General features: G+C 46.7%; 2 protein-coding genes across 2 annotated transcripts; one reads left to right on the top strand and one right to left on the bottom strand.

Moving 5' to 3' along the window:
- Window positions 1–178: 178 nt before the first annotated feature.
- Window positions 179–8,429, bottom strand: LOC146272237 (protein ILRUN-like). Its single transcript, XM_084706454.1, has 5 exons — window positions 8,156–8,429; window positions 7,308–7,462; window positions 6,838–7,035; window positions 2,256–2,542; window positions 179–514 (listed from the first exon to the last, which is right to left on the bottom strand). Exons 1-5 carry the CDS (start codon window positions 8,311–8,313, stop codon window positions 479–481), a joined length of 834 nt encoding a protein of 277 aa, XP_084562580.1. The 5' UTR covers window positions 8,314–8,429; the 3' UTR covers window positions 179–478.
- A 535-nt stretch (window positions 8,430–8,964) lies between these two features.
- Window positions 8,965–11,913, top strand: snrpc (small nuclear ribonucleoprotein polypeptide C). Its single transcript, XM_084705267.1, has 6 exons — window positions 8,965–9,071; window positions 9,523–9,565; window positions 9,653–9,761; window positions 9,912–9,971; window positions 10,247–10,351; window positions 11,029–11,913. Exons 1-6 carry the CDS (start codon window positions 9,064–9,066, stop codon window positions 11,148–11,150), a joined length of 447 nt encoding a protein of 148 aa, XP_084561393.1. The 5' UTR covers window positions 8,965–9,063; the 3' UTR covers window positions 11,151–11,913.
- Window positions 11,914–14,230: the final 2,317 nt, after the last annotated feature.

Genomic DNA, 14,230 nt, shown 5'->3' with positions numbered 1-14,230 from the left:
TGGAGATAGGGGTGGGGCAAAGATGGGGGCTGGGGATAGGGGTGGGGCAGAGATAGGGGTGGGGCAGAGATGGGGGCTGGGGATAGGGGTGGGGCAGAGATGGGGGCTGGAGATAGGGGTGGGGCAGAGATAGGGGTGGGGCTGGAGATAGGGGTGGGGCAAAGATGGGGGTGGGGCAGAGATGGGGGCTGGGGATAGGGGTGGGGCAGAGATGGGGGCTGGGCCGAGGGTGGGGATAGGGGTGGTGCTGGAACCGGAGGCTTGGAAAGGGGCGGTGAATTGGGGGTTGGGGCTGGGAGTAAGGGCTGGAGGCAGGGCTGGAGGCAGAGCTGGAAGCAGGGCTGAGGGCAGGGCTGGAAGCAGGACTGGAGGCAGGGCCAGGGAGAGGCTTATCAAGAGTCCATATGAAAGAAGTGTTCCTCTGGTCTCCAACCCCCTGCTGTCCAGGAGCTCCAGGACAGAGCAGCAGCATGTCTCTCTAGCTCTGTCCAAAAGGGTATGGCCCGTGGATTCCCTGGAGGAGGAGAAGGTAAGGGTTAACACACACTGAGGGTTAACACACACACTGTAAGGGTTAACACACACTCCCACACCTGCCCTGTACCTTGGGACAGTAACAGTACAGTAACTGGTCACGTCACCATGAGTCAGCCATGACTCTTCAGTGAGTAACCGGGTGCGTTCGACATGACCCGACTTCATGCGGCGCTGCAGCCGGCTGCAGGCGGCTGACTTGAAACAGTGAATTCTGGTTAGACTTTTTGTCCGACTTGAGATGGCGCCGAGGCTAGGTCACTGTGACGTCGCCATCAAAGTACCGTGAGATCGATTCAAGAACTGCCGGCTGTGTAGCCAAGCGCATTTTCTCAAGAGCAACTGCACGGGTTCAAGTGACGACACAGCTATTTCATGATTGTCCAGACTCACACACGACAACTTTGACGAGTGTTTTGTAATATTCGACACCTTCAGTTTTGCCAACGCTCAAAAAAGTTTAATTTAATTAAAAATGTGTTGAAGAAAGGGTTTGAGTAAACCTCTTTACTAACAGAAAGACTACGTTTAATTATAAATAAAGTAAAGTAAGCAAACAGCGCTTGATCGGCCATGACTGACATCAACGCAGCAAACCACAAGAAGCTGGAATGTCCGACTTCACAGAGCCGTTTTCAACTCCTCCCCGACTGCAAGTGGCTACTCTCGCCGGTCGTTTTATGCAGCCGCAGTCCATGTCGAACGCACCTACTGGCCTGGTGATTCAGCTCAGATCACCCTAACCCTAGATCACCATCCCCAGTAGTCACAGCACCTACTGGCCTGGTGATTCAGCTCAGATCACCCTAACCCTAGATCACCATCCCCAGTAGTCACAGCACCACTGGATCTGAACCCACAAGTGACAGTAATCATATTAATAATAACAATAATGTAATGTTCATGTAGCTTTGATCCAAAGCAACAAACATGGGGGGTTCAAACCTGTGACCTCTTGATCTGCATTCAAAAGGTCTAACCACTGAGCTGTACACACCACATAAAACGTAGTAGTGGGACATGAGCACAGCTATGACAGTCCTTACTGACAGGTGTGTTTGCATATTACTATGTTTGTGTTCTGTCCTGACAAACAAGGACTCAAAGGTCCTTTCAATGTAAGGGCCAATATACAGACCAGAGGAGGAAGGACACATTGAGCTATAGCTGTGTATTCATCCAGAAGCAGCCTGTTTGTGTTCTGGACCAGAGGGATTCTAGATGTTCTGAACACCCAGAAGGACTAAACAACAAATGCTAACAATCACAACGTTACAACAATAAACAACAGTACAGTTGTGTCAGACTACAAACACACCAGTTGACCTTTGAACCACGATGACGCGTCACCTTTGGTATACTAAAAGAAAGGTGTTGGTCCGACCTGAGCTATCAAATCATACCAACCACCTCCATGGGTTCACTGTTCCATGCTGCTGGCTGGCACCAGAGGGATCTGGCAGGTGAGAGAGTTCAGGGCATGCCTATTGTAGCTCTCCACAGGTTCACAGCCAGGCAGCAGTGGAAAGGCCTGGACACTGGTGGGCAATCTCTCTCACAACTACACAGAGACTGTACAGTATGGGAAAAAGCTGTGGTTGCAAATTGGCTTGAATTGAGCAGCTGACATCATCAAAAAAAAACTGGACACGCCCACAGGCCAGACTCCGAAACAGGAAACAGGAAGCTCAAGGCGGTCAGGTGAGGCGCGAGCATGCTACCTGACTGTAAGCCACAACTGATAGGCTGGCCGCTCTGTTGACGGCGTTGTGTGACAGTCCGTTCACGTCCTGGCCATCCGGCGAGCCTTCCCATGATCCTCCTGGGTCTTTGAGGAGGTCGCGGTCGGTGTCATGCTTATTCCTCTGCGGGGAGGCAAAGGGGTTGAAGTCTCCCCCCTCGGGGTTGCGGTGAGGCTGCGTGTTGAACTCTGTCTGGAAGGACGACAGCTGCTGGGTTACACCCAGGAGACCCCCCACCTCCACACTCAGAATCACCCAGATGACATCTGAGGACGGAGGGAGGGGAGGAGAGAGAGAGGGAGGAGAGAGGGGGGGAAGATAGAAAGAGAGGAGAGGAGGGAGGGAGGGAGGAGAGAAAGGGAGGAGAGGAGAGAGGGAGGAGAGAGAAAGGGAGGAGAGGAGGAGAGAGAGAGGAGAGAGGGAGGAGAGAGAGAGGGAGGAGAGAAAAAGGGAGGAGAGGAGGAGAGAGAGAGGAGAGAGGGAGGAGAGAGAGAGACAGGGGGAGGGTAAATAGATGAAATGAAAGAAATAATAAGAAAGAGAGAAATAAAGACAGAAAAAGGGGTGTTAAGCATTGTATTCTGGTAATTGTATCAACACACTCCAGACCCATACCAGGCCATCCACTAAGCCAAACTGAGTTAGTCTGGTGTGTGGTATTGAGTGTTGGGTTTGGGTGTAGTGTTGGGTTAGTGGTGAGGTGTAGTGTTAGGTTAGTGGTGAGGTGTCGTGTTAGTGGTGAGGTGTAGTGTTAGGTTAGTGGTGAGGTGTTAGGTTAGTGGTGAGGTGTTAGGTTAGTGGTGAGGTGTAGTGTTAGGTTAGTGGTGAGGTGTAGTTTTAGTGGTGAGGTGTCGTGTTAGGTTAGTGGTGAGGTGTAGTGTTAGGTTAGTGGTGAGGTGTAGTGTTAGTGGTGAGGTGTAGTGTTAGGTTAGTGGTGAGGTGTAGTGTTAGTAGTGAGGTGTAGTGTTATGTTAGTGGTGAGGTGTAGTGTTATGTTAGTGGTGAGGTGTAGTGTTAGGTTAGTGGTGAGGTGTAGTGTTAGTGGTGAGGTGTAGTGTTAGGTTAGTGGTGAGGTGTAGTGTTAGGTTAGTGGTGAGGTGTAGTGTTAGGTTAGTGGTGAGGTGTAGTGTTAGTAGTGAGGTGTAGTGTTATGTTAGTGGTGAAGTGTAGTGTTAGGTTAGTGGTGAGGTGTAGTGTTAGTGGTGAGGTGTAGTGTTAGGTTAGTGGTGAGGTGTAGTGTTAGGTTAGTGGTGAGGTGTAGTGTTAGTGGTGAGGTGTAGTGTTAGGTTAGTGGTGAGGTGTAGTGTTAGGTTAGTGGTGAGGTGTAGTGTTAGGTTAGTGGTGAGGTGTAGTGTTAGTAGTGAGGTGTAGTGTTATGTTAGTGGTGAAGTGTAGTGTTAGGTTAGTGGTGAGGTGTAGTGTTAGTGGTGAGGTGTAGTGTTAGGTTAGTGGTGAGGTGTAGTGTCAGTGGTGAGGTGTAGTGTCAGTGGTGAGGTGTAGTGTTAGTGGTGAGGTGAGGTGTAGTGTTAGTGGTGAGGTGAGGTGTAGTGTTAGTGGTGAGGTGTAGTGTTAGGTTAGTGGTGAGGTGTAGTGTTAGGTTAGTGGTGAAGTGTAGTGTTAGTGGTGTGGTGTAGTGTCAGTGGTGAGGTGTAGTGTTAGTGGTGAGGTGAGGTGTAGTGTTAGTGGTGAGGTGTAGTGTTAGGTTAGTGGTGAGGTGTAGTGTCAGTGGTGAGGTGTAGTGTCAGTGGTGAGGTGTAGTGTTAATGGTGAGGTGAGGTGTAGTGTTAGTGGTGAGGTGTAGTGTTAGGTTAGTGGTGAGGTGTAGTGTTAGGTTAGTGGTGAGGTGTAGTGTTAGTGGTGAGGTGTAGTGTTAGTGGTGAGGTGTAGTGTTACGTTAGTGGTGAGGTGTAGTGTTACGTTAGTGGTGAGGTGTAGTGTTAGGTTAGTGGTGAGGTGTAGTGTTAGGTTAGTGGTGAGGTGTAGTGTTAGGTTAGTGGTGAGGTGTAGTGTTAGTGGTGAGGTGTATTGTTAGTGGTGAGGTGTATTGTTAGTGGTGAGGTGTAGTGTTAGGTCAGTGGTGAGGTGTAGTGTTAGTGGTGAGGTGTAGTGTTAGTGGTGAGGTGTAGTGTTAGTGGTGTGGTGTAGTGTTAGTGGTGAGGTGTAGTGTTAGTGGTGAGGTGTCGTGTTAGGTTAGTGGTGAGGTGTAGTGTTAGGTTCGTGGTGAGGTGTAGTGTTAGTGGTGAGGTGTATTGTTAGTGGTGAGGTGTAGTGTTAGTGGTGAGGTGTAGTGTTAGGTTAGTGGTGAGGTGTAGTGTTAGGTTAGTGGTGAGGTGTAGTGTTAGGTTCGTGGTGAGGTGTAGTGTTAGTGGTGAGGTGTATTGTTAGTGGTGAGGTGTATTGTTAGTGGTGAGGTGTGGTGTAGTGTTAGGTCAGTGGTGAGGTGTAGTGTTAGTGGTGAGGTGTATTGTTAGTGGTGAGGTGTATTGTTAGTGGTGAGGTGTATTGTTAGTGGTGAGGTGTAGTGTTAGTGGTGAGGTGTAGTGTTAGGTTAGTAGTGAGGTGTAGTGTTAGTGGTGAGGTGTAGTGTTAGGTTAGTGGTGAGGTGTAGTGTTAGGTTAGTGGTGAGGTGTAGTGTTAGGTTCGTGGTGAGGTGTAGTGTTAGTGGTGAGGTGTAGTGTTAGTGGTGAGGTTTAGTGTTAGGTTCATGGTGAGGTGTAGTGTTAGTGGTGAGGTGTATTGTTAGTGGTGAGGTGTAGTGTTAGTGGTGAGGTGTAGTGTTAGTGGTGTGGTGTAGTGTTAGTGGTGAGGTGTAGTGTTAGTGGTGAGGTGTAGTGTTAGGTTAGTGGTGAGGTGTAGTGTTAGGTTAGTGGTGAGGTGTAGTGTCAGTGGTGAGGTGTAGTGTTAGAGGTGAGGTGTATTGTTAGTGGTGAGGTGTATTGTTAGTGGTGAGGTGTGGTGTAGTGTTAGGTCAGTGGTGAGGTGTAGTGTTAGTGGTGAGGTGTATTGTTAGTGGTGAGGTGTATTGTTAGTGGTGAGGTGTATTGTTAGTGGTGAGGTGTAGTGTTAGTGGTGAGGTGTAGTGTTAGGTTAGTAGTGAGGTGTAGTGTTAGTGGTGAGGTGTAGTGTTAGGTTAGTGGTGAGGTGTAGTGTTAGGTTAGTGGTGAGGTGTAGTGTTAGGTTCGTGGTGAGGTGTAGTGTTAGTGGTGAGGTGTAGTGTTAGTGGTGAGGTTTAGTGTTAGGTTCATGGTGAGGTGTAGTGTTAGTGGTGAGGTGTATTGTTAGTGGTGAGGTGTAGTGTTAGTGGTGAGGTGTAGTGTTAGTGGTGTGGTGTAGTGTTAGTGGTGAGGTGTAGTGTTAGTGGTGAGGTGTAGTGTTAGGTTAGTGGTGAGGTGTAGTGTTAGGTTAGTGGTGAGGTGTAGTGTCAGTGGTGAGGTGTAGTGTTAGAGGTGAGGTGTATTGTTAGTGGTGAGGTGTAGTGTTAGGTTAGTGGTGAGGTGTAGTGTTAGGTTCGTGGTGAGGTGTAGTGTTAGTGGTGAGGTGTAGTGTTAGTGGTGAGGTTTAGTGTTAGGTTCATGGTGAGGTGTAGTGTTAGTGGTGAGGTGTATTGTTAGTGGTGAGGTGTAGTGTTAGTGGTGAGGTGTAGTGTTAGTGGTGTGGTGTAGTGTTAGTGGTGAGGTGTAGTGTTAGTGGTGAGGTGTAGTGTTAGGTTAGTGGTGAGGTGTAGTGTTAGGTTAGTGGTGAGGTGTAGTGTCAGTGGTGAGGTGTAGTGTTAGAGGTGAGGTGTATTGTTAGTGGTGAGGTGTATTGTTAGTGGTGAGGTGTGGTGTAGTGTTAGGTCAGTGGTGAGGTGTAGTGTTAGTGGTGAGGTGTATTGTTAGTGGTGAGGTGTATTGTTAGTGGTGAGGTGTATTGTTAGTGGTGAGGTGTAGTGTTAGTGGTGAGGTGTAGTGTTAGGTTAGTAGTGAGGTGTAGTGTTAGTGGTGAGGTGTAGTGTTAGGTTAGTGGTGAGGTGTAGTGTTAGGTTAGTGGTGAGGTGTAGTGTTAGGTTCGTGGTGAGGTGTAGTGTTAGTGGTGAGGTGTAGTGTTAGTGGTGAGGTTTAGTGTTAGGTTCATGGTGAGGTGTAGTGTTAGTGGTGAGGTGTATTGTTAGTGGTGAGGTGTAGTGTTAGTGGTGAGGTGTAGTGTTAGTGGTGTGGTGTAGTGTTAGTGGTGAGGTGTAGTGTTAGTGGTGAGGTGTAGTGTTAGGTTAGTGGTGAGGTGTAGTGTTAGGTTAGTGGTGAGGTGTAGTGTCAGTGGTGAGGTGTAGTGTTAGAGGTGAGGTGTATTGTTAGTGGTGAGGTGTAGTGTTAGTGGTGAGGTGTAGTGTTAGTGGTGAGGTGTAGTGTTAGTGGTGAGGTGTAGTGTTAGTGGTGTGGTGTAGTGTTAGTGGTGAGGTGTAGTGTTAGTGGTGAGTTGTAGTGTTAGTGGTGAGGTGTAGTGTTAGTGGTGAGGTGTAGTGTTAGTGGTGAGGTGTAGTGTTAGTGGTGAGGTGTAGTGTTAATGGTGAGGTGTCGTGTCTCACCTCCATAGAAGAGTCCGGTGGCGGTGCACATCCTCCACTGGCCCTGGTACATTCCCGGGGCGGCGGGGCTACACATCAGCACACTCACGTCAGAGATCTCCTGGGGGTCCAACGAGCGCACCATCACCATGTTCACATGACCAAACTGGTCCCCACCGATGTACTTCAGACACACACCAGGAGGCCACGACTCTGCTCCTGCAACACACACACACACACACACACACATCATTTAGTAATGTGGCAATTCCACACACACAGATACACTGTCAATTCGAAGCCCACACATTACTGAACAACTCTCTATCCAAATCTCTCAAATAAAACACACATTTACAGCACAGTCAGGCACACAACCTACTACAAAAAATAAACATCTCTACTTGCACCATTACTGGCATGTCGGAACCTTCCAGAACACTCTGTGGTATTGTGTGTTCATCCTGTCCCCTCTGAATCCTCCGACCCACCTGTATTCTGGACCCTCCAGGTCTTGGTGAACTGTGTCTCTGGCGGGACGGACTCCCCCTCCCCGATCGTCACGTCCTCCACGAAGGACATGGACGGAGTATTGATGCTAGGGCTCTCAAAGTCATAGTACGCACCTATAGCAGCTTGCAAGTTCCTGTTCCAAGAAACAAGGGGAGGACATTTTAACTGACATTTGGATAAGTGTGTCCTTGTCACTACAACGTATGTACAATAAAACAAGATCAAGCCCAAATAATATGATTTACTTTCACTTTTAATGACATTGTCAATCTATTATAGATCAGGTGAAGGTCGTTGAACAATAGTTTCTGTTAGATCTCATCATGTCAGCGTTTTATTCAAACGCTGACCAACACTCACGACCCATTACGTCATTATCTACTCAGGCTGGCAAAGTTGTCTTGAGAAATACGAGCTAGCCTCTCAGGCTGAAGGAGCCTGCAGTGCCTAACGAGTAGCTACTAACACAGTATCTACGTAAAGGAATGGATTTAAAGCAGACGTTTTAGCAAATTGAACAGCAGTAAACCTTAGACCGTAGCCTTATGGTTTATTATTTAGTTAGCTACCTGGCTAGCTAACTAGCCTAGCTCACATAACTCAAGAGTAGTACTAGGTAGCTACAGTAGCTGGCTAGTTCTAGTTTCAAATGCCATTGTTAGTAGCGTTAGCTCGAGCTAATCGTTTCAATCAATGCTGATAATGCCAGACACCCTTTCAAAACGACTCGAATTCCTGAAACGTTTTCAACCAACTATTTTCACATTCCTTAGGCAATGTGCAGGCTAATACGCTATCTAGCCAGGCCCCAAATCCCCGAGCTCACCAGTTGGTCATGTCGAGGAAGAAAGCGCAGCCAGCGGGGTTGAGTTGGAAGCCCAGCAGTCTTTGGAACTCAGAGATTAGGACGTCCTTGTCAGTGGTGCCCATGCAGCTAAACTTCTGCATGAGCTCTTGGTCGAGGTCTATGTCCATGCCCTCCATTGGCAGGTATCCCGTGGCGGAGACGGGGGCTCCTCTCCTAATTTACACCAAGGCCTTGTCCAGTCATAACAACCAGTTTATCAACAACAACCATGGTAGGGAACAGCGTTTGACGTTGCTACTATCGAACGTCAGCTATCGTCACTAACATGGCTACGTCATCTGTTGCTATTCAAATGCATCATTTCATTGGCTAATCAATTAATGAACCAGATCGTACGAAACTCCCAAGAATGAAGTTGCAAAAACATTTTTTAAAGTGAAATAAATGAAACTATCAAAAAGAATAGAAACAAAGTATGCAATAATGCTGGCCATTTGCGTCGAGGTTGCTGACAAACTGAATTTAACGGTAACATACAGTAAAAAACATTTTAAAAACGTATACTTTATCTGGTTAATTGTTTTATTCTTATAAAGTTATGTATGTATTTATTGCCTGACCATTTTCTAGGTGGTGTGGCAGATTCTGAAAGCGTAATTACATTGCTGGAAGTGTACTTTTGCCCAAAAATTAATTCAAATGTTTTGAATCAAATCCATACAATTTCTGTCTTCTCACACCAACCATGTACTCAATCCCTTATTTGTGATAATTTAGTCAATCACCGACTAAAGACAAGATATATAATAGCATTTGTTTCAGGTGGAACCGTCAGAGCAAACCTTGCGTCTACGAATATTTATATCGAACACCAGGCAGGAAGTGACGAATTCACGGCGGCAGAGGGGCAGCGTTGCTTGAACAACATGCCGAAGTAAGTCTATCTTTCGATTACACATTTAACTTGAAAGCATACTTGTCGTGGGTCAAATTATTGTAAACATGTTTATGAACAATCGTTTGAGCATGCTGGCTATGAAACAGAAACATAAAAACGTGTTAGTAGCTAGCTCTTTTGGACGTTAGCTAGCTAGACTAGCTAGCTCCAACATAGCTAGCTAGTTTAACGTTTGCTATGCTATCATCACCGGCACAGTGGATAATCTTTGCTACAGTTGACGTTACTATTATATAAAATGCTCACTTAACATGTCAATTCACGTTGACTCTGAGAAAGTAAAAACGTAACTTTGTTGATCATATCAACGTATAAGTTTTCGCTTTCTTAGAGGATGTAGTGAAATTGGCTAAATTGCTTTGTTTGATGTTTAGACGAATTAGCTAGCTAGCTAGCTACAATGACCAAATCTCTTTGAATCCCGTAGATTTTACTGTGACTATTGCGATACGTACCTCACACATGACTCGGTAAGTAACTGAAGAATAATCATAGGATTTTGTGATGTAAAATACATTTCATGATGATGCAGTTAATAATACGTTGATCTCTGACAGCCGTCTGTGAGAAAGACCCACTGCAGTGGAAGAAAACACAAGGAGAATGTGAAGGACTACTACCAGAAGTGGATGGAGGAACAGGCGCAGAGCCTCATTGATAAAACAAGTAGGCAGACAGTGAATGTGGTGTCGGCACGTTGAAAGCCTTGTTCTCTGTGACTATCTGATTACCAAATTGACCCCGCGACTGGTGATGTGGTCGTGAGCAGTCACCGTGCAGCTGTTGGTGTGTCTGATGAGTGTGTTTCCTCCACAGCGGCTGCGTTCCAGCAGGGCAAGATTCCCAGCACCCCATTCCCTGGCGCCCCTCCCCCAGGTAAGACAACATGGCCAAGCTGGGGATCAAAGATGATCTGATGCTTGCTGCTTCACATGTAGAAATTCTGTCAAACATACTTAGACCGGAGTGGACTGCACTTGGTTCCCCTCTGCCATAAGTCCCCAGACAGGCTCTCTGTTCAGCTCCGCTGTACATCTACTGTGTTTCATCGCCTAACAAAACTCAGGACCAACAAGTTGTTTCTTCAGTGTCTTTGTTCAGTGACTAATAACCTCAAATCTGAATAATCCTGTCTGTGTTGTGACCCCCAGGGGGCCCTCCGCGCCCCGGCATGCTGCCCACGCCCCCCATGGGAGGCCCCCCCATGATGCCCATGATGGGGCCCCCTCCTCATGGGATGATGCCAGGAGGACCAGGTAAGACTGGGACCCACAGCTCACTTTCAATTCAAATATAATACAACTTTATTGGTATAGCCCTTTTTACAAGCAATGTCAGAGGGCTTCACATGCACCCATAGAACTGCCCCTCAACCAACCTAAACCCTAAATTCACATTGTTCCTTAAATCTGACCACTGGACAAACGGTTGGATCCAAGTACCCCTAATCCATGATCCTCTGCCATACATTCTACATGCAGTATTCGTACGTTGCATTAGATGATAGTATACTAAATGAACAAAATGTAAATTTAAAATTAAAATAAACATTGATCCTGAAATAAGTTCAAGGATATGACCAGATATTGAGAAAGTTATGTTCGGTAACAGCTAATAAACAGTTGAAAATATCTACCAGCAGCCTAACACTGTGATGGTTAGTTAAAATGGCACTACACATGTCAGACTTAACATGCAGTCAATCAAATATGATCTGGTCTGTTTGTCGAGTCTGCCAAGATGACTCCTTTAGGACAGAATTATTTATTCACTATACATGTCTGGCTGCTCACCTCCATCTGACAAAAACCCTCCAAGGACATGCGTCTGTGACTGAGTCCCCAACTATTTCATCTCATGCCTGACCCGTCATGATGTGCTGACGGTGTTTTCATGTTGGCTGGTGTCCAACCCTTCGTGTCCTGTCCTTCAGGTCCAGGGATGCGTCCACCAATGGGAGGCCATATGCAAATGATGCCAGGACCTCACATGATGCGCCCGCCTCGACCAATGATGATGCCGGTCCGGCCGGGCATGATGAGGCCAGACAGATAGGGCCCCCGGAACTCCACAGGCCAGGAGGGAGTCCTCTGATTGGCTCCTTCATGAACATTCACTCTCTGACTCTGGAGGACTCTCGCTCTGCCACAGCAGTAGGTCGTTTTGAGTTTTTGGAGACATTTGTGTTCCTGATCCTGGGACTATCATCATTTTTAGAGTTAGCATCCCCCCCACCCCAACACACACACACCTGGTCATGGTGTTTGTTAGTGATGTCACACACACACCTGGTCATGGTGTTTGTTAGTGATGTCACACACACACCTGGTCATGGTGTTTGTTAGTGATGTCACACACACACCTGGTCATGGTGTTTGTTAGTGATGTCACACACACACCTGGTCATGGTGTTTGTTAGTGATGTCACACACACACACCTGGTCATGGTGTTTGTTAGTGATGTCACACACACACCTGGTCATGGTGTTTGTTAGTGATGTCACACACACACCTGGTCATGGTGTTTGTTAGTGATGTCACACACACACCTGGTCATGGTGTTTGTTAGTGATGTCACACACACACCTGGTCATGGTGTTTGTTAGTGATGTCACACACAAGCAGATGTGATATTCCACCCTTCAGGTGTTAGTTTTTTTTGAAGCATGGTGTGTTTTTTTAAAGTTTCTGAATTAGATGCTCACTGTAAGACTTTACTTTCCAAGTCGACAGCTCTCTGATTTCTTTTTATTGTGCCATTGTTTTATAAAAATGTAGTCCAGTCTTCTCTTCGTGAAATAAAGTGTGTTGACTTGGAGTTGTTTTGGTTTATCTGTAAGCTGCCGTTGAAACAGCAGGTTGTGGAGGTCTGCTGAGGTTATGCATGGTGACATCCAGGTGGCGCTAGAGACTCACTGCAGCTCATCAGAGACGGAGGGGCTGGATTGTGTGCAGGGGAGGAAGGAGAGGACGAGTTCTGAGGTCTAGATCAGCAGTGCTATGTACTGTAATAGTAATGTCTTCACTTTCAGGAAATGAGTGTTATCCACAGATTTTCCAACATTCAATATACAAAAACCACAAGAAGAGATGCTACAAACTAACGCTACCTCTGATGTAGCAACTGATAACATGGGGGCGTAGCTGTGCATAGTTAGCATCGATAGACAGTTCACAGCATCCATCAGGAATTTTTCAAAGCTGCAAGTTGCTAAAAATAAAATTCGGTGTCATCGCTTTTCTTAATATATTTGATTAAAACATGATTGTAGGCAATGGCATGACTACTCTCAGGGATGGGATCCATTAAGGGCTCAATGAACATGCACCTTCCCCACGTCCTGCTGCCGGTGAGGGCTGCCACTGCACTGAGCTGGAAGAAATGTTAATGTATACACTTCATATAGCTACAGCATATGCGGATGTCCATGTGTCAGCTGGAAGGGAGAGAGTTCTTTATGAATATTCAATTATCCCATAAAGAGGCGTTCAGGTCCCCCAGTCATGGGGGAGGGAGAGTGCAGTGGAAGCGACAGTTAAACATTGGAGCCTTTTAGACCATGGTTGCACTTTTTTGGTGTGTTTTTTGGAAGAAAAGCTTTTTTTATTGACTTTTTCTTGGGCGAGTTTAATTCTGATTAGGTTTCCATGTGAGGGGCGGTGTAGGTCAGTGGTTAGAGTAGCCTACTTCACTGCAGATGACCAGGTTGCAGGTTCAAAATCCTTACCGTAGGTTAATTTGCATAAAAGCGTCAGCTAACTAAGTGCATTGCATTATTGCTCTGGAATGTTAAATTGTGAACAGGACGAATCTCATCGCAAATCAAATGCAAGAAACGGACCAAAATAGTAAAGCTAATATCGTTCTATCAAAAGTGTTGGAAGAACACCCAACGTCTGTTGGACTCCGAAAATGACACCTAAATCTTTGAACATTTTCCAATTGTTCACGGACGTTATCAAACCAGATGAGAGGAAGTGGCCTCGGGGATTAAAGCCAGCCCTGCTCTGATGTTCTGGTTGCTACTAGCTGGCGCGTTTGATATTCTTGTCGCGCAATCGCATGCATTAAATCGGTAGGATATTAACACTCAGAGCATGCAGGAGAAACTGCTATGTTGAGTTCTCCATTCAGCCCAGCAACCCCTGTTCTGCAGACCACAAACAAAGACATCTATACACGAGATAAAGAGACGTGAAAACAACGACAATGAGATTTATGCTTTGTTTATTTTAGTCTCGTTTCAATATAGCTAGCACTTTGGCAATTCAAAGATTGTCATGCCAATAAAGCTACTTTGATATCGTCCCTGTCTCAGGCAGGCGCTGGACAATCTGTCCAGGCTTTCCTTGCATGACCATCCCAGAATTAAGTTAAATTCCAGTTGCAAGATTGACGGGGCTGGCTGCAGACGGGCCGGCTGCAGACAGGGCTGGCTGCAGACAGCATCTCCTTCACAGATGCCCATGGAATTGCACCTAAACCCTTAACCTAAAACCAAACTCAGTAATGGGTGAGAGTGGGTGAGGGAGTGGGCTGCCAATCAGAAATATAGGATGGAACGAAGGAAGCTTGGCAGAGTCCCTTCTCCTCACCCCCCGCTCACCCCCTTTTCACCCGCCCATCCACTGCCCTGCCACCAACACCACTACTCTGTAATTTAATCCATTTAGTCATGGCTCTGAATCAATATCCATTTTCTGGAGCCTCGGGGAAAACTGCTCTCTCTCTCCTCTCTCTCTCTCTTCTCTTTCCTCTCCTCTTTCTCTCTCTCTCTCTCTCTCTCTTCTCTTTCCTCTCCTCTTTCTCTCTCTCTCCTCCCTCTCTTTCTCCTCTCTCTTCTCTCTCTCTCTTCTCTCTTTCTGTCTGGATTATGCAGCAGGTCTTCTCTGGGGCTACATCTACACGTTAACATCAGAGGAACACCTCACACGCTCCGTTTCCCCCGGTAACAGTTAGCCCTGGTCGCTATCACCTGGTCACTATCACCTGGTCCCTCACACCTGGTCACTATCACCTGGTCACTATCACCTGGTCACTGTCACCTGGTCTCTACACACACTGGTATGTGTATGTGCGCCAGCTCATGCAGTATAATAGTTATTTTTCCTAGTTAACCACTTAACTAAGTAGC

This window comes from Hypomesus nipponensis, chromosome 9 (genome assembly GCF_054491055.1).
Source record: "Hypomesus nipponensis isolate SF chromosome 9, ASM5449105v1, whole genome shotgun sequence".
Taxonomy (NCBI): Eukaryota; Metazoa; Chordata; class Actinopteri; order Osmeriformes; family Osmeridae; genus Hypomesus; species Hypomesus nipponensis.
This window is presented reverse-complemented; position numbering and strand designations above follow the sequence as displayed.

Bases quoted from the DNA above. Each gene is read 5' to 3' on its own strand.
- snrpc (XM_084705267.1), top strand. The intron at 9,972-10,246 runs GTAAGACAACAT...TGTGACCCCCAG, and splicing joins CCCTGGCGCCCCTCCCCCAG to GGGGCCCTCCGCGCCCCGGC. The intron at 10,352-11,028 runs GTAAGACTGGGA...CCTGTCCTTCAG, and splicing joins GATGATGCCAGGAGGACCAG to GTCCAGGGATGCGTCCACCA.
- LOC146272237 (XM_084706454.1), bottom strand. From the start codon at position 8,313: ATGGAGGGCATGGACATAGACCTCGACCAAGAGCTCATGCAGAAGTTT. The intron at 2,543-6,837 runs GTGAGACACGAC...CTCCGTCCTCAG, and splicing joins CACCGGACTCTTCTATGGAG to ATGTCATCTGGGTGATTCTG. The intron at 515-2,255 runs GTAGCATGCTCG...CTCCTCCTCCAG, and splicing joins CAGTTGTGGCTTACAGTCAG to GGAATCCACGGGCCATACCC.